General features: G+C 40.3%; 1 protein-coding gene across 1 annotated transcript in view; it reads right to left on the minus strand.

Moving 5' to 3' along the window:
* The window catches only part of dnajc17 (DnaJ (Hsp40) homolog, subfamily C, member 17), a 38,936-nt gene extending 23,104 nt beyond the window's left edge, over nt 1-15,832 (minus strand). Inside the window, exons 1-8 of the mRNA XM_026151924.1 lie at nt 15,618-15,832; nt 7,106-7,175; nt 5,366-5,424; nt 5,166-5,253; nt 4,903-4,979; nt 4,136-4,253; nt 3,452-3,501; nt 1,653-1,730 (exon numbers count right to left, since the gene is read on the minus strand). Of these exons, the coding sequence (XP_026007709.1) occupies nt 1,653-1,730; nt 3,452-3,501; nt 4,136-4,253; nt 4,903-4,979; nt 5,166-5,253; nt 5,366-5,424; nt 7,106-7,175; nt 15,618-15,698 (621 nt within the window). The 5' untranslated portion in view covers nt 15,699-15,832. The remainder of the gene's footprint in view (nt 1-1,652; nt 1,731-3,451; nt 3,502-4,135; nt 4,254-4,902; nt 4,980-5,165; nt 5,254-5,365; nt 5,425-7,105; nt 7,176-15,617) is intronic.
* Nucleotides 15,833-19,424: the final 3,592 nt, after the last annotated feature.

The raw sequence follows: 19,424 nt of genomic DNA on the forward strand, positions 1-19,424 counted from the left end.
AACGGTGGTCCCCGTGGTAATCGGAGCACTAGGTGCGGTGACTCCCAAGCTAGGCGAGTGGCTCCAGCAGATCCCGGGAACAACATCGGAGATCTCTGTCCAGAAGAGCGCAGTCCTGGGAACAGCTAAGATACTGCGCAGGACCCTCAAGCTCCCAGGCCTCTGGTAGAGGACCCGAGCTTGAAGGATAAACCGCCCGCAGGGGCGTGCTGGGTGTTTTTTATATATATATATATATATATATATATATATATATATATATATATATATATATATATATATATACACACACACTGCACAGGTGGAGCTTGTTAATGATCTGGAGGCAGTTGGGACCACAAATCACCAAGAACATTTTTGTTATAACACTACATCACAATGAACTGTAATCTCGAAGCGTCAACAAGGTCCTTGTGCTAATGAAGGCACACGTATAGGTCTGTTGCAAGTTTGCCAGTGAAGATCTAAAAGATTCAGAGAAGGTTTGGGAGAAAGCTCTTTGGCATCAGCTCACCCTGCCGTGTTTGGAGGCAAAGTGATGCTGAGTATGACCCAAAGAACGCCATCCCCACAGTCAAGCACAGAGGTAGAAAAATGCTGTGGGGCTGGTTTTTTTTGTGTTTTCATCACATTGAGAGGACAATGGACATGTACCACAAAATCCCAGATGAGAACCTCCTTCTCTCAGCCAGAACAGTTAACATGAGTCAAGGATGGGTCTTCCAGCACGACAGTGACCCAAAACACATCACCAAGGTAACAAAGGAGTAACTAAAGAAGAAGACCATTATGATTATGGAGTAGCCTAGGCAGTCTCCAGACCTCAATCCTATAGAAAATCTGTTCCAATCTCTTCATGTGTTTGGTCTTCTTCACACACAAAGCTAGGACATCTTACTATTGATCACTGATTGAAGAAAATAAGAACGATTTGGTTCGTCTTCAGCATGTAGCCAGGCTCTGTTGAACCAAACATTCCTTTAACCTTAACTACTAATGACTTCATAAGTTTCATTACAAGTAATTCTGTAATCATTTGAGAAAAAAATATTGATAAGAAAAACATCACATATAGATATTTATAATACTATTTATATTACTGTACGGTCTTTACCTAATATAAAATGACTTGAGGTGACTGCTATTGTGATTTGGTGCCGTATAAATAAAACTGAATTGAATTATTGACTTCAAGAAACATCTTACCATTGTGCTTTCCTACAAGGCTTTCTCCATCAAGTACCAACTTAAGTTTTTCTTGGGGATCAATTTATAACTTGTGACTTATGTGATGTATTTTTTTTCTGGATTTAGAGGCATTTCTTTGGAAGTGAGCAAACCTAAAAATTCAGCAGTGTATTTTTTCCCCAGGAAATTTAATTTGCAGACCCTTTAGAGAGGAAAATGATTGCATTTGGCTAACCTAGTCAAATAAATACCTCATAAATTCATGGGAATTTTTGCATTCATTTAACACTCATTTGTAATACAAAAAGAGTCGTTATTTAAGGCAATACTGTATAATGCCAAACCTAAATTATTTTATTGTGTTGTAATCTTTTTTAAATAGTTCTAAAAGCAACTGTTTTGCAGTATAAATCAATAACTTTGCAGCACTGTGGCATTACTTATTCTCTTTTCAGGACGCATACCTTTTGTAGAAGTTTAAACAGAATGTCATGAGAGTAGCCTCCATTTGTCTCATCATCTTTTTTACACTTCCACTTCAACTGGAGGAGAGAAAGAGAGAGGAAAGGCTAATATTAGTCAAGAAAGTTTTCATGAGCTAAAGAAGTGCATGATAATGTCTAATCATTAGAACACATTGATTAAAGTCAGCTGACAAAGAGGCCAAGCCTGCCAGGCGGGCTCGCCTCTGATGAGACACAGATTACAAAAACCATCAGCACACGCTGGAGCTACGAGAAAAAGACATTATTAAGCTCTTGGAACATCACCATGGCACCACCTGCAAGACCTGCAGTCAATTTCCATTCATACCGAAAGCACCAGATAAATGAGTGAAATTCAAAACATGGACACCTGGACCACAGAAAATGTGGTGACTCACTTGCTTTAACTATCATAAATTAATCAAGAAATAATCCAAAGCAGTTCAATGTCTAAGAACGTGTTTGGTCACAGGCAAAAGAGAGGAAGTCCTCCTCTACTATGTGAACTGTGGTCAACTTCTTTGCTTACATAACAATGTTAGTGTGTCTTTAGTTTAAAAAGAAATTGAAAAACATATGAACCCCGTTTGGAGTTCTGTCACTAAAAGCTCATGCGAGTTCCTGCACTCCTAAAAAACAAGACAGATATTGTGTAACTTCTCATATGCATGTACAAAGAACAGGGAAATGAGGCAAATATCACAGCAACTGCTCAGAGTAGTATTATAAATGGCAAGCGCTAACTGTTGATTCAGCTCCAGCATTCTGCTCACTGTCAGAGCAGCAGGATTTCTGGGAACTTCCAAGTGCAAATGGAGTCTTTTTACCAGCAATCACGGCTGAAAATGTCCATCTAAGAGCATTCTCTTCTCCCCACCGATAACCTCCTTACCCGGTAATCGTCAAATAAAATGCTAAGGTATTTCTATGATGTGATGTCTGTGATTTCAGCCTGCAACACAGGAACACTGCTGCCTTTGCTCAAAATTTAGATCTATTCTTCAAAAAGCGAGTCATCAACACAGCTGATAATTATGCTAAGGTCATAGAGAACTTTCTAAAATCAAATTAAACTTTATAGTGAAAAGCAATGGGCAGTTTGAATATAGAAAAAATGGCTGTGGTTAACTGTCTAGAGATTATATTCCATGTTATGCTTTTAAGACGTTCAGATGCAGGTATCTGATGTGGGAAGCCAATAAATTATTAATAAGAAAATATTTTTGATTGCACGCAGGGCTGCAATCTGAGATAGAAGCAGAGCCTCTGAGATAAATCTTGCAGTAAACGTGTCCCTGTCCATGCAACATGATTTGTGATGCTGTCAGTCTGGCCGCTGTTTGTTTTTTCTAGCTGAACACACAAACGTCAGGGAATACGCTGCGGCACTAGATGGCTATCAAATTTTAAAACCAGATTTACTGTCTAAACACATTAGCTAACATCCCATGTTAATACATGCAGACTCTGCTGTTTCCAGGAGGAAATATAATAAGACTTCTCTTAGTTTAGATACTGGTCTCCTGACGACACTGTGCCCTCTCAAGAGGACTGGACTTCAGAATAGCATGTGTGCTCAGTAGTGAGGCAACTTATGTGGTCTCCAATAATGAAACACAAATGGCAAAAGGTTTTTATCAAACTCCCCGCTGAGATCCTGCCTGAAATTTCACTCAGATATAGCAGTCGCTCCTCCACGTTACTGAGGGACCTACATTATTCTCTTACTACATATTTCACCCCAACCCTGACCTCTCTTCACATATTCTGAGCCTTACCTTCAATTTTGGGGTTACGTTGCTCTTGGAACATCTCTCCACTCCTGAGTCTGACAAAACGCAACAGAGGGGGGGGGATGAGACAGAGAAGTGAAAAAAACAAAGAAACTATTGTTTTCCTGAAATATTATACGCAAGAGAGCAGTCGAGGGACTAGTGCAGATAGACAGCAATTTTAAAATGGATGTCATGTGTTAAATGTATAGCTCTTGCTGATCCAGGGGAGGGCTGTGTGCGTGCAAATGGAAAAGACGCAGAAGACATGCTGACAATGCATTAGTAATTGTCCGGCCACAAAAGGGGTCTAGTTTAGGGCAGCAGTCAGTTGTTTTCCTAAGTATATACACGCTGCCTTCCTTTTGCTGCAAAAAATATTACCATGAGGTTAAAAGTTTGATGGACCGCTCTGTGTACGCAGTGATTGGCATCCCTTTGCTATCTTGCCAAGAAACTAAAACAGACCTCTTCCAATATAATTTCAGTTATTGTTATAGTCTATCGTGTGAATAATACATGGTGAGCCACAGGGAGCCTGGTGGCTGCTGTGGTTGTGCTGACACGACGAGGGATGGGAAACACAGGGGGTTCACCCCAGCAAGGCTTTGGGATGATATAAAAATGTCAGGACTACAATAAACTGGTTTAGCTAACTCAGACCAGCAAGGATTGGTCAAATGCATGTACTTCTCTGAGTGTGGTCTCCTCCGTGTTGATGTGCTTCTCTTTCTCTCTGGATCTGCTCTCTGATGAGCCTCTGCTCCTCTTCAAGCTGTCTGGATCCCTCCTCCCTCAAGCGGGCAATCTTGGAGAAGGTGCACATAAAATGCAGAAATGTGAATGAACAGGTGGCCAAGTGTTACGTGACAGCACATGTTAAGATAACAGCTGTTGGAATATGATCAGCTTTATTGCTCTGCAATTCTGTGTTTATGTCCTCTACTCAAGGAGGCTATACAAACCAGCTTGTTTCATCACTTAAGGCACTAATGCCTCGATGAAGTCAGAAAATGGAATAGTGCCACCTGCTGGTTATGGCCTCCTTCCTTATGTATATGCATGAAGCACCTTGAGCATATGGAAATTACTCACAGTGGAAGCATGCACACCATTTTTATTGATGGGTGTTCTGCACAAACTGCACCGAGTCATGCAATATCACCTTAATGACCTTACTGATAATTATGTCTGTGAAAAAACAAAATAAAGAGAGGAGCTCTTAGACAGAGCCTTTGTTCGTGACCCAAGTATTTGGAAGAGTTCAACTCAATCAGGAAAAACTATTTGATGAAAAACAGAATGAAAGCACCAGGGTGTGCTTCAGTTTTCCTAGATGCATTTTCCAATACAGCACTTATACCTGCAGTATAGTGAAATTTAAAATTTTCTGCAGCCTCTTAAGGCAAATTGCAGCGCAGTATCTTTGCTAATGTGATTTCTATAAAATGCGATACCTCTTCCTCGAGTGTTCTAGTGATCTGCACTTCCTCCTGGCTTTGAGCTTCTGCTTGTCGCTCTCTGGCCTCCAAGTCTGTCAAAACAACGCACACAAACTAATCCACATCTCCATCATATGCTCATAGTATTGATTGACTGACTTATTATTATTATTCTTTAAAGAGGAAACAGTACTTCAGCATTAAAACTTGATAATTAGAAAGAAACACAAGATAATATCACTAAATAATCTCTGGGATGCGGCAGAAAAATGACTCACCAAGTTTAATTTTCTTTCTCTTGCTATCTAGTTTCTTGTTTCTTTCTTCTGCTTGTTTCTTGGCAGCACAAATCTTGTCATAAGCAGCCTGAAAAAAAAAGCGTTAGACTTCAAGATCACTCCTTGCTGGGCTTGCTGTGTCTCGGTTTACTTGAGGGCTAGGATCCATATTAGAGGTTACAAGACACCAGCGGTCTTACCTTGGCGGCGGCATCAGTTAGCACCTCAAGAGCCTGGGATAACTGGTGGAAGAGCTCAACTAAAAGAAAAAAAAAAAGACAGAATAAGAGCATTTTCTTGCATTACTGCCTTCAACTTTTATCTTGTGGGATATTACCTATAAAAAAGAAAAACGTGGCTAAAGGTTTACAAAAATTGGGTTGATAATTGTGCCAGTTTGAAACAAAAAAGACAGATCATAAAATTATACTGAAACGGGGAGACTGAGAAGGACAGGACACCTAATCCAAAAGCAGAGTTATGTCTACGAATGCCTCAAGATGATGGGACATGGAGCCGATACAAACTGCGACATTTGTGTCTCAAAATTTGCCGCAGGTCTCACGAAACTTGTTTCCTCCAGTGACACGGCCGTGCATTCCCCTGGCCCAGCCTGCTGCAAATACCACTACACCAGTTGTCATTTAACACACACGCACAGACAAATGTACACTGGGAGACCACAGTCCCCCCAGCTTGTCCTCCAAGCAGCACATTACTGCACGATACTAGCCAGGCTTAATCATTCACTTATGGGAGGCCTAACAGACTGATACTGTTACTCCCTGTGGGGACTGGCATTGCACACTAACAGAAGGCTCTCGAGATCGCGCTGCCAGCAGAGGCGGTCAGGTTACCTACATGCATATAATGGGCTGGAATGAAATCCAACTGGGGGAAACCTGCCATGCCCACCAGGCACCTCCGAGTGTCACAATATGGGGTATTTAGAGGGGAGAGGGGATAGTGGGGAGGGGTATCGTCAATCAGTGAAGAATTGTGACCCCTATGTCACCTCTTACATGCAAACAACCCTCCCCTGAGGGGCAGCAAGTCCCAAGACTTGCTCCGCTCTCGTGCGATAGAGTCCAATTCTCTTCATGCGCGGGTTCGAGTGTTGAGGGCCTCCAAACCACTACTTTTCCATTTCTGGGAAACCGACCCCCTGCTTTTGTGTTATCCCTCTCAACCCTACCAATTTCCTTTTTTTCCTGACATAATCAGAAATTGTCTGAACCATCCAGAAACCACATAAACCTAACTTGAAAACATACCTCGTGACCAGCTTCTTGTCCAAGGTGCATTTTTCCCCTATTGACAAAAAGCTATGCTGAGATTTTCTGGTCTAATTGTTGACATGCTGGTTGGCACCAAGCTGCAGAAGGACACATGAACCCAGGGAGGACAGAGTGTGGATGAGGGCGGTGAGGATGGTGATGCTGGCCATGTTTTTCTAGCTAAAAAGCTGGCGGGAGAAACATGCGCTGGTTGCCTTGCGACAGAGTGCTGTGGCCAGGACATCTGGCAGAGTTTAACGCTGTGAGAATGTGACTCTGGAGCATTCATTTTTGGCCCTGGACCTTAATGGCAACTCAGTGAGTGGTCATAACTAACTCCTCAGTGGCAACGGTCAATGCCTCAGAATGGAGACAGAAGACACATGAACCTGGGACACTCAGGGAGGGAAATTTTCTAAGGTTGTACTTCCTCCCACATAGCCCTCAAAAGGAGATGTATTCTCACCACTACACTCACCTGCTCTGAATCTGACAATTACCTGCACTATTACCAAGTGCGCAGCTAGTAAGCCAAGAGATGTGGATCTACACCAGAACTTCTATGCATCCAATCATCTGCATCTTTATATGCATCTCTGTCAGATAAGGTTTGGAGATCATGTGAGAAAACAGTAAATGCAAAACAAAAACTGTCTCACTCACCTGCTTTTGGGTTGTCTGGGTTCTTGTCTGGATGGCATGTTAACGCTTTCTGTCGATACGCTTTCTTGATCTGAAAAAGGAGGAGGGAAAAACCCCAAACATTACAAAGAGTGGAAAATGCTTGTTAGAACGCAGAAAAATGAACAATTCCCTTAACCTTCAGTTCTATTTATATATCCTCAAATCACAACAAGAGTCTCCTCAAGGTGCTTTAGACTTTAAGGTAAAGACCCTAAAAAATAGAGGAAAAACCCTAACAAACAACAAATGAGCAAGCACTGGCAACACTGGGGAGGAAAAACTCCCTTTTAGCAGGAAGAAACCTATTACAAAAAGAATAAAACAAAATGTAATGTCCCCCATATGAGGGCTCGGGGTCTTGGGAGGTTAAGCACAAATTTTGGGCACCGTGTAAAGATATAATTCTTACTGTGTATCAATAATTTTATAACGTTGAGTTTGGCCCAGAAGTCTGAGAAGTTATGGCCTCATTGAAATAATGCCAAAGACAGTAACAGCCTGACATAAAAACATCTGAGGTGAAATGTGGTCTTTAATGGAATTGTTTTGTTTGGATCAAACTGAAACTTTAAGCCGATCCTGTGCTTCGTGTCCTTTTGACATGCCGTTAATGGCTTCTAACCACTGTGGTACATACGGCACTGTACAAGAATTCAAAACTATTCTCAGGCTATTCCAGTTGTCAGATTGCAAGATAAATACGAAGTTGCAACCTAGTATTATTCTATCTTTATTTAAACAATATTAGATAGAATATGTCATAAAAAATGAAATCAAGTCTGACATAGTCTGAAAGCAGCATCCTTTGGCAGCTGATTTTTTAACTCTGGGTCACTGCTTGGAACATTAACCATTCATTGGTCCTTCTAGGAATCACTTAATGGAGAGGTGGTTTTTATTAGACGTCTGCTTCTTTTGAGAATGAAGGGAAACAGGAAAATTACCGCAGAGACCAGAGGGGGCTGTGGAGTCCAGCGCTTGAGAATTCTGCACAACCTCAAACGCACATGCTCATATACAGTACATGCATTGCATGCTAAAGTTTTGGCACATCCAACCCTCCCCCCCATACATACACATTAAAGAACAGACCAAACACAAACACTGACATGCACTTTCTCACCAGACATAATCAGTCATGCCAACATTCTGGATGTTTTCAAATTCTCCCTGTTAGCGCAAATCAATCTCCTGCCAGTACGCTTCGGGCCACAAAAACTGGGAGCCCCTTTGTTCATGTCTGGGAAGCGTTTGCATTGGATGCATTGTCTTCTGGCATATGCAGTGTTTCCCTGTAATTTGTTTTGCACAGTTTTATCTCTAGAACGCACGCCAAAACATACTGAGCTGACTTTACGTGGATGGATGGAATTGGGGGGAAGCACAATGGTGTAATTAATCAGCGTCCAGGCTTTTTTAACTGCAGCTCCAATGACAGTTAAGCACAGTCACACATTAGACTGGATGCCCTCCATCCAGGGTGCAAGAGCTTAACCTCTGACTGATTATATGAACCAAGCAAGCCTCCAGTGAAGCCTCTGGAGATAACTGCAGCTCACACAGCTCCTAAATGTCAAAAGTCCTTTCTTCTATCTAAACTGGATTGGGGTTTTGGGGGGGGGGGGGGGGGGGGGGGGTCATTATTGTTCCAACAGTAAATGAGAACTTGGTTCAGTGAGAGGGCTTTTTGAGAGACTAGACATCATTAGAGGATATTTAGTCTTGCTGCTTGGCACACACAGCGTTCCTACAGATTGCGACTGACACGCAGGGCTGTGGACTAGAACCAAACACATATGCTTACTGTTGGCCTTAGCCTGCTTCCCCTGTATTATCCTCGCCTGTCTATTTCTCACATTCTGTTCAATGCACTCCCTATTATACCTTTGTCCAACTCATTTTAAAGTAAGATACAAAAAAGTGAAGACTCGAGTTTCACCTCAAAATTATACTCCTCTTCAACAACAGTTGCCTCAAGCACCATTCTTGTGATTATGCACTATATAAATAAAATTGAACTGAATTGCAAAGGAGTGAACTGCAGCTCCTCTCTGGGATCAAAACACAGCCTAAAAATGGGTCCTACTCTGTCCTTTTTCCCTCTACCACCGTGAGGAGTTGCTTACTGTGGATTTCCACAAAGCGCCAACCAACTTGCTCAAGATGTGCAGACCATGATTGAAAACAAGTCTACATCTTTCTTTCTTTTTTAAATCAGTGTTACATAATCTTCTGATGGTAATGCAGTTTAAGTGGAGATAAAAACAAGCCTGCACTGCATTAATGTCATTTTGACAAAAATTATTGTGCCTTGATGTTCGCTATATCGTACCTTGCAATACTGAAATGTAAAGGTGTGTGAGCTTTTGTTATACCACAGAGAACCAATGCCTAAACTGGAATAGAAACATATGTAATACACACTTTTTTGGAAGTATCAATCATGTCTGGAGTTGTTAGTAAACTGTAAAATAGGAACTTGAGGTAATCAGAGCTGTGCAATGTGCTTTCAAAATAGCATCAGTCTGTATTTGGAATAGAAAACACAATATAAATCATTTTTGAACATTTGAAATGTTAGCAGCCAAGATATGGAAGAGCTATGCCTTCCTTTAGCTTATGCCACTGTTGTAGCTCCATATATAGTTAAGAGCTCTTTTTCATTTAATATAAATGAAATGATATCTTTTTAAAAACAGATTTAGGAAGATGAAATGAGAGTGTGATCATTTTCTTGTAAAATCCCCCATAATTTAAGTTCAGTTAGCTAACATCTGGACCATGTGCCTTACCACTTTGCATTATCATTAATACATAATGATTTCTTTCTGTTGTAACAAGAGTTCAATCTTAAATTTTGTAGTGCATAAAGGACAGAGCACTGAGCACCGGCTGCAATTTTTTAATGAGATAATGTTTTTGAACTTTTGGCATTTCTTATATTTAGATTAATCGGATTACAGCTTTCAGGACTTCCCTGAAGCAGTGAGGCAAAAATATTATTTTTCTAATGGGTTTTATAAAGTTGTTAATTGCTAAAAATTAACTAAATAAAATGAAAAGAACATGATCCAATTCAAGAAGAAAACTACCTTACAATCCCAGCTTTAAAAAAGTTAGGATTCTACAATGTAAATAAAAAATGGAATGCAATGATTTGCAAATCTCATAACCCCATATTTTATTCACAGAAGAACGTAGAAAACAAAGTCAGATGTTTAAACTGAAACATTTTAAATATTCTCTGAATAATATTAGTTCATTTTGTATTTGATGACAGCAACACATCTCAAAAAAAAAATGGGGACGGAGCAACAAAAAGCCGGAAAAAGCAAGTTTCTCAAGAGTAAAGATGGGCAGGGCTTCACCAATGTGCAAAAAATGATCTATATTTTGTGGAACAGTTTCACAGTAATACTTGTTATTATAAAATTACTACAACTTTGAATGTCTCGTCATCTACAGTACCTAATATCATCAAAATATTTCGAGAGTCTGGAGAAATCGCTGTGGAAAATCATTATTGGATGCCTGTGATCTTCGGGCCCTCGGGCACCAGTGCATTAAAAACAGACATGATTCCGTCATGGATCTTACACCATGGGCTCAGGAACACTTCCAGAAATCACTGTCTATGAACACAATTTGCTGTTGCATCCAAAAATGCAGATTAAAAATCCTGCAAAGAAGAAGCCATATTTGAACATGATCCAGAAACACTTCTTTCTTCTCTGGGCCAAAGGTCATTTAAAATGGTCAGAGGCAAAGTGGAAAACTGTTCTGTGGTTTAACAAGTTGGAATATAAAATTATGTGTGGAAAACATTGCTCCCATGACTTCCACACTAAGAAGGAGAAGGTCAGGCGTGTTATCAGCATTCAGTTTAAAAGCCTGCAGATCTGATGGTATGGGGGTGCCTAATGAATTGGCAGTCTAAACACCTGGAAAGGCACCATTAATGCTGAGATTCAAAGCAACATATGCTCCCATCCAGAGGACATCGGGACAGACGTTACATATTTCAGCAAGATGATGCTAAACCGCATACTGCATCAATTCCAACAGCATGACTACATAATGGCAGAGTCTGGGTGCTGACCAGGCCTGCCTTTCACTGATTGAAAACATTCAGCGAATCATGAAGCAAAAAACACAACAAAGAAGACCTAGAATAATCAGGCAGCTACAATCTTATATCAGACAGGACATCGTTCCTTTTCCAAAAGTCCAGCAGCTGCTCTCCTCACTTCCCAGATGTTTACAGACTGTTGTTAAAAGAAGAGAGGACGCTACACAGCAGTAAACATGAACACGTCCCAGCTTTTTTGAGACGTTTATTTGTTTATGTGATTTGCAAATCATTGCATTCCGTTATTATTTACATTTCACACAGTGTCCCACTGTTTTGGAACTGAGGTTGAGGAATAGATTACTTCCTTATTGAGAAAACCCTTAATTTCTTTATCACAACAGGTGAATGTTTAACTGCACTCGAATTGGATCATCATTCATATGATGCACTGAGGAAAAGAGAAAATAAAAAGCAATACAGGCAAACACTTGTCAGATAATCCATTAATGGATTTACTGCATTTACTTCAAGTTCTGGTATTAGTATGATTAATTTACCTTTCCTTTAAATGTATCATCACGTTTATGCATAAAACAAAACATTTCAAACCCTTTAATAAATAATTGTGACTGCAGTCTTTCTTTACTCAGAAATACAGAAATGGATGCCAAAAACAGGGAAACAGAAAATTCTAAAACAGGGTAACCAGAGTTCATCATGAAGATAAGTACATGTGATTTGATATAAAAGCAGCCTTTATAAAAATAAATACATCACCCGTGAGTTTATACTGTGTCCTTAATTCACATTCAGTCAGCTCCTCACATTCATCACCTGCACCTATCTGACAAGATAAACATGTCTCTGCCACGTCTTCACTAACAGCAGATGTTTGCCGTTGTCGGGAAGGACGTTTGGCCAGCCGAGCTGCTTGACAAGTACAACCTGTCATCACCAAAGTTGCTCTGGTGGAGAACAGCCATCTTGCATGTCATCATAACTCCCCTTCTCTCCAGTTCCTCCTCCAATCGTTTCCTTTTCACTCTCTCTAGGATCCTTCACGATATCTTGTCTCTACTGTGCCTCTGGAGCTGTTTTGTTAAATAATGCATGATTACTCCCATCAGTGCCATAACACGCAATCTTTAATTGATGCTGGAAGACCCTGAGCCCGCTGGTTCTCCACACTAGGAGCCAAAGCAGTGCAATCTTTAAGAAGTTGTGCGCATAAGTCTTCAATTGCAGGGCATCTTCCTATAGCCCTAATCCGGCCAATTACTCTAGCAATTATCTTTGTGCAGTTCACCGTGACCTTATAGGACTGGCTCTGAATCCATCAGTTGTTGGAAAAAATGAAAAACAGAAGAACTCCTGGACTAAAACCAGCTGCTGTCCCTTGTGCTTACAGATGATGAAAACTGTATTTAATCCTACTGTATCTTCTGTCTGTTGTAATTCAAAATATTCCACATTTTCATATGCCAATTTACTTGTTTCATGCATGAGACAGACTAAATGGAAGAAATCTCAACTATTTCCCACACTTCTGTTTGTCAAAGAATGAACCACAAGATCAGGGAAAGACTACAATCCTGGAGTAGGAGGCCAACGGTAGCCTAATAGTTAGTGCCTGGCAAAAAAAAAAAAAAAAAACATTCTCAGTGCCGACCGGATACCCATTTGCTTCAGTTTAGCTGCATGCTCACATCTTGTCCTCATTAAACCAGTTTTTGGTGCCAATTATGGCTGACAAACTACTGGTCCCGGTGTAGAAACCCTTACTGTGTAGATGATTAGCTGCCTGATCAGCCATGGATCCATCCTCATTAATAACAATGTGTGATTCTTTATGAGATATTATCAGCTAGAAGAAAATAATAACAAAATACTCCAGAGAAAGAAAGGTAAAAAGAAAAGTGAATGTAGCCCTCCACTAGCAGCTGAGCATGGACCTGGATAAACAGCTGTATTTTCTGCAAGACACTGTCACGCAATCACTCAGGCCACCGACTAAACACTCGATCATTCAAGAACTTAGAGGGCCCTGGGAAGAGCATGTGGGAAGAGTAAACGAGAAGAAGCACGCAAAGTACTAGGAGCTGTTGGAGAAGTGCCAGGACAGAGGCTGGAAGATGCTCTGTGAGCCCAAAGAGGTTAGCTGTGGAGGTTTTGCAGGATGTTCACTCTTCAAAGTGCAAGCAACTGGGCGCTACAGGAGACGGAAGACAGAGAGCCAACCCCATTTGTGGCATCTGGGTGAGGAGGTCTGATGCTAAAAGATCCAAAACACCTCATGACCCCAAGAACCTCACTGAAGATGTATCAGGGAGAAACTGTAAGCACACTGTGGATGCATGTGCTTCTTAATGCAAACCTCACAGATCACGCTGGCATAAATAAATTAATATGCAGTAATCAAATTGTTTGAGGAAGAGCACTCATTTTGATTAATTCACTTAATAACAACTAAATCAATAACACCAACCTAACGGTAACTGATCTGGCAAAAACATCATTATGGTTTAATCTATTTCTTCAGTTATAACTGCTTTGTCTGCTTTAAGAGTGTATATGGCTGTATAACTGTGGAATACATACTTAGTGCACTAGAAATAAACTGCATAAAAATTGCTGTCCTGATTGCACGCTGATGATGCTCCCCAGTGCACTGCAGAATGCAATTATAATCTTAATGCACCTATTCTGACAAAGACTTGAAGAGGAAAAAGAAACTCATCAGTGGGGGCATTGAGTTTACAATGAACTATTACAATGCAATGAAATCACCTGTCCTTGGATGCTCTGAGTGGAAGTAAACCATTCAAGCGTGTAGTTACTGAAACACATTAGGTAATAGGTACATTAAAATTTAAGTAGCTGAACAAACCACAAGAAATTCTGTGTGGTCTTGGCTGTGGACGAGCAATCTGTGGTAGGTACAAGTGTTTAACTGGTGACTGGTCTTTAGAAAAAGCCTTCCCTAGCACTATAAGCATAACGTAAACCCCATGAAGTCATTAAATCATAAACTCTGAAGTGCCAGTTTACATGGCATTTATCAGCCAGCTAAGCGCAACGAAAGGTCAGCAGCAGAGACGCTAAAGAGAAACAAGGGAACATGAAGTATGCAAATCCCCTACGTCAAGGCAGTGTTTTACAAGCTATGGCTAAAACCACATAAACAGGCTCTGGGATGAGCTTCTTCCTCTTTCTTTGATAAACAGTGTGCCTAATAGCTGGGATAAGTAGCTCATCTGATGACATCTCTCTTCACACACTTGATTGATTTTTGAGACCCTCCCTTCTGACTAAACGCACTACACACACATGCACACAAACAAACCCACTATCTCTCTCGACCATCAACAGACCTCACAGAATCAGCCCCCCTCCCTTTGGAGCCTAAATTCTACCCAAGCCACAACCACCAACTTCCTTAAGGATAATCCTCTGGGGAGGACAGAACTTTGAATTCCAATTAAGAAATTAACTGCCTCCCTCATTTTGGCAGCAATTTTAATTTCCCTTCAGGCCTGTGGATTCGGGATTGTGGAAACGGTGAAGAGAGGTGGTTGCAGGGAAAATGCTTGATTCAGGGAATCATGGTGAACCACTCAGAGATGAAAATTTGAAGCGATGTTGGGGAAATGCTTCCAGGGTTGATTGCAAGAACAAAGAGAATTTTGCAAAATTCTGTTTCCAATATGCAGAAAAGCAAAAAACTAGTTTACCCACAGCAGTAACGCACATGTAATCAGATGTTTTCAGAACCACACCAGCTTTCAGGAGCTAAGTATGTTGATTTAACTGAAATTACAAAAGATATATATATATATATATATATATATATATATATATATATATATATATAGATATATATAGATATATATAGATATATATATATATATATACAGTCAAAAACCAATAACTGAATAATCACACCGAAATTATGGTCATAGTTTCACTGTAAAGGGATTTTATGTCAAGGCATAGTACTAAAGGTTTGCCTGATGCAACACCCCCACTCAGCGGCCTTTCAGAGTATCACAACGGTGTAAATGAACCATTAGCCGGTTTGTCTGTTATATGACACGCTGGACCTGCATCTTTTATAGTTTTATCTTACGTTTATCTCACACTGTAAAAACAAACAAACAAAAAACCTCTTCACCATTTACACACACATACGATTAAAAGAAATACTAATCTTCATAGCAGAAAGTTATCATAGCCTCTTGCTTCGTGACAAAAATGTCCTAAGACAACAAATTTGCATTATTTATTACTTGATAATAAATAGTCTGGCAAATAAAAATAACAGGTTGCAGCTTACAATGCGTTACTTACAAGCATGGTTATCTTAACACGGCTATTTTTAACACAATGACTAAAGCTAGCTTTAAGTGCTAGTTTACACACCTCTTTCGTTGTAGCAGTGCTTTCAACTCCAAGTAAACCGTACAGATCCATCTGTAGGATATCTTTAGCCTTTCCGGACATTTCTGCCAAAACGCGCTACAGTACCAATACACAAAAATAATAAATATACCACTATTTAAAACAGCTGTTTTGCTAGCTATTTAGCTTCGTGTTGTGGTTCCAGGCAGCATGAGTATGACGTCCTCAACCTTTCAACCAGGATGTGCATTGCAAACTGGGTATTGTAGTTTTTGGGTCTCCTTGCTCTTCTCTAGGTTCCTGAAAAGCTCCCTCACGGAATTTTTATTATTTTTACTGTAGCGTTTATTATTTTTATATCCGATAAAAATTTTTCCACAAGTATTAATCTTCTAAAATCTTTTGACCCATCTGTGGGCTCTTTAAGGGCTGTTCACGCGTGACAAATCCCACATCCAAAGCTTCACTGCATAGATGGCTATTTTTATCTTGCTGTCAGGTGTGAAATTAGTTATTTAGAACAATATCCTGCCTGGCATTAAAGGCCCACTGTGTATTTAACCACAAGACATAAACGGTATTTAACATTTTAAATTATTTATTTTGTTTAAGTAAAAGAGACTTCCTGTGCCATACTTATGTGCCTGTTTTCTATCAGCATATTGTTCACATTAGCCTCATTTTACTGTATTTTTTGATATTGCTAATGATGATGTTCGGGGATTAAAAGCCACATGTAGGCTCCTTGTTTAAATAAAATACTGGATTTCATTAATTTTGCGCGCACACGTACTTCCCAAGGCACCCTAATAACATTGTTTCGACATTTAAATTTGGATATAAAACTTATCCAAGCCCATCAAGATCAACGAGACCACAGCGTCTTCTGGTGGACGAATTATGTAACAGCAGGCAGCACAGTACAGTACACATTAACACGTTTACCTATGTTTGATTAAGTTTAGTCCACCAAGAAATGTGTTTACAAAAGCCGTGTTTATATCGATTTGAGGACCCAGGCTCCACCTTTATTTCCATTTAGATTCATTGTGTGGCCCACTAAACTGTCATTTTAGCCCATTAAACTTGCTCCATCTTGTCTCCGATGCAAAATGTAAACAGACACCTCAGTGCTACATGTGGTTTTTTTCCTGTGGATATAAATCCATCTGTGGCCTAATGGCATAGGTTTTACATATCTGTTAACCAAGATGTGGTCTGAGGCTGCACCACTTCCTGTAGGGAACTTCCCCTGACATGTACAAAAACAGCTTTCTTTTTCTTAAATTTTTGTGGGGGAATTTTTTCGATGATGAAAAAGCCACCTGTTACTTACAGATGGTTTAGAAATATTGTGACGACTCTGTCCCTTCAGATTGTGTAAAAAGGCAGGCTTCTTTCAGTTTAAAATGTCTTTGCAAAGCACAACTTTTTTTGTCCTTCAGGCACACTGAGGATAAACAGGACTGAAAAAGAAGTCATAAGATGTGGCCCAAGTATAAAAGGTTATCCAACAGGACTAGTGCAACAATGTTTCTCAAAGAGTTAACCCCAAGGCAGTGATTTCTAAACCATAAACTAATACAGTCATGGCAAAAAATAAAGTACACTCTATTTCAATTCTAAGGTTTTACGTATCAGGACATAATTTATAAAAATCTGTTTATTACTGGGTCTTAAAATTGTTTAAGTACAACCGTAGAAGAACAACAACACATGACTTTATTACATTATTTATCTGACAAAAAATAAACCAAAATGCAGAAGCAATATATGAAAAAATGAGGAATGTATTTGCACACCTTGATTATTTTCTTTTATATATATTCTGTTGTAGATTTACTGTGTCCTTATGATAAATGACCCAATTTGAGCCAAGGTTTAGCTGTCAAACAGATCCTCACATATTCGACTCCAGAATACTTTGGTATACAGAGGAGTTCATGGTCGTCTCAGTGACTGCAAGGTGTCCAAGTCCTGTGGCTGTAGAACAAGCCCAAATCATCGTCCCTCCACCACCGTGCTTCACAGTTTGTAAGAGGGGTTTGTGCCGATCGATGTGTTTGCTTTTCACTGTGCATCTCCACTTTGTTCTCACCTGTCAAAGCACCATTCCAGAAGTCTTGTGGTTTGTCCAGATGCAACTTTGCAAACCTGAGCCACGTGCCTTATTTTTAGAGAGAAGAAACTTTTCCAAACAAGCCATACATGTCTAGCCTTTTTCTAATTGTACGGTCATGAACTTTAACCTTTAACATGCTAACTGAGGACTGTAGAGTCTGAGATGTAAGTTTGGGGGTTTTTGCAGTTTCTCTGAGCATTGCACAGTCTGACCTTGGGGTGAATTTACTGTGACGTCCACGCTTTGGACGTTTGGCATCTGTCTCGAACGTTTTCCACTTAAGTGAGATGCTCACACTTACTGATGATTAGCACCTGACTACAACTTACCCTCTTAATCCCCCACTGTAGCACATTATAGCAGTAAGGGTGGATTTTCCACACACTTCTCTAATAGTTCCTTATTTTTTGTTAAGTACATTGATCTGATAATTAAATATAAATAAGTTTAAGACCCTGTAAGGACCTCAACACATCAAATGCTGAATGTGAGACGTTTACAGTCATCTGTAAAATATATGCTTGTGTTTAATGTGATGATGATGATGATTTTCTTGTAACGATGGGACAGGAGAAAGTGTTGCAATATGTAACCACATGATATACTCAAAGCCAAGGAGGAAAAGTCTCGATGTTTAATAAGCAAAAAGATTTCCCATTTTTGCTTAAATTTGAGGTGCTCAGCAGTTCATGGCCTCTGTTGGATTTTCCAAATCATGATGCATCAAATGTCTTCAGTTCATGGCAGGTCAGGCAGGCCAGTTTTACACAAGACACCCTTTAGAGCCACAGTGTATCTCCAGTACGTGGTTTGTAATTGTCTTGCTGAAACAAGTAATTTTACACATTCAGCATCATGTATCCAGTATATCCACTACCACTCCTCTGCATTTGTCCATACCATTTTAACCTTCCCTTTCACTCTTCCTCCTATCCTTCCATCACAAATCACCCCTGACACTCAACACCACCCTACCTGCACTCTCTTCTCCACCTGTCTTGTGCACCATCCATTGCTTTGGGTGGTTGATCCCAGATATTTAAACTACTTCCACCTTCACTACCTCTACTCTTTGCAGCCTCACTGTTACAGTTGTCTCCCTCTCATTTACACACGTAGTTATTCTTGCTTCTACCGACTTTCATTCCTCTTTTCTCCTGTGTATACCTCCAACTCTCCAGGTCCCCTCCCCAAAGCAAACATCACATCTGTAGTGCTCATTCTTGCTATGAAGACACACTTTTGCTTCACTGATTGTCACCTCTCCTCTTAGTGTCCTCCTTCGCTCCAAAATTGTGTTAAACAGCCTGGTTAAAAAGTACAGTGCTCTCTCTCTCTCTCTCTCTCTCTCTCTCTCTCTCTCTCTCTCTCTCTCGCTCTCTCTCTCGCTCTCTCTCTCTCTCTCTCTCTCTCGCTCTCTCTCTCTCGCTCTCTCTCTCGCTCTCTCTCGCTCTCTCTCAGACATTAGTTCAAAGGACCAAATACCTTATCCACCCTTCATCCTTTCTATAGCTGCCCCGCCCTCCTCCACACATAATGAATAGTAATCCATCCTCCTCTTGCTCCTTTCTTCATTCATCAGCTTCAGCTGTATCCAGTGTGCATTACAGTACACTGGATACAGTGTAGCCTGTGTTGTTGTACTGTACAACAACACAGGCTACACTGGATACAGTGTAGCCTGTGTTGTTGTACTGTACAACAAC

The sequence above is a fragment of the Astatotilapia calliptera genome, chromosome 19, assembly GCF_900246225.1.
Source record: "Astatotilapia calliptera chromosome 19, fAstCal1.2, whole genome shotgun sequence".
In the NCBI taxonomy this organism is placed as follows: Eukaryota; Metazoa; Chordata; class Actinopteri; order Cichliformes; family Cichlidae; genus Astatotilapia; species Astatotilapia calliptera.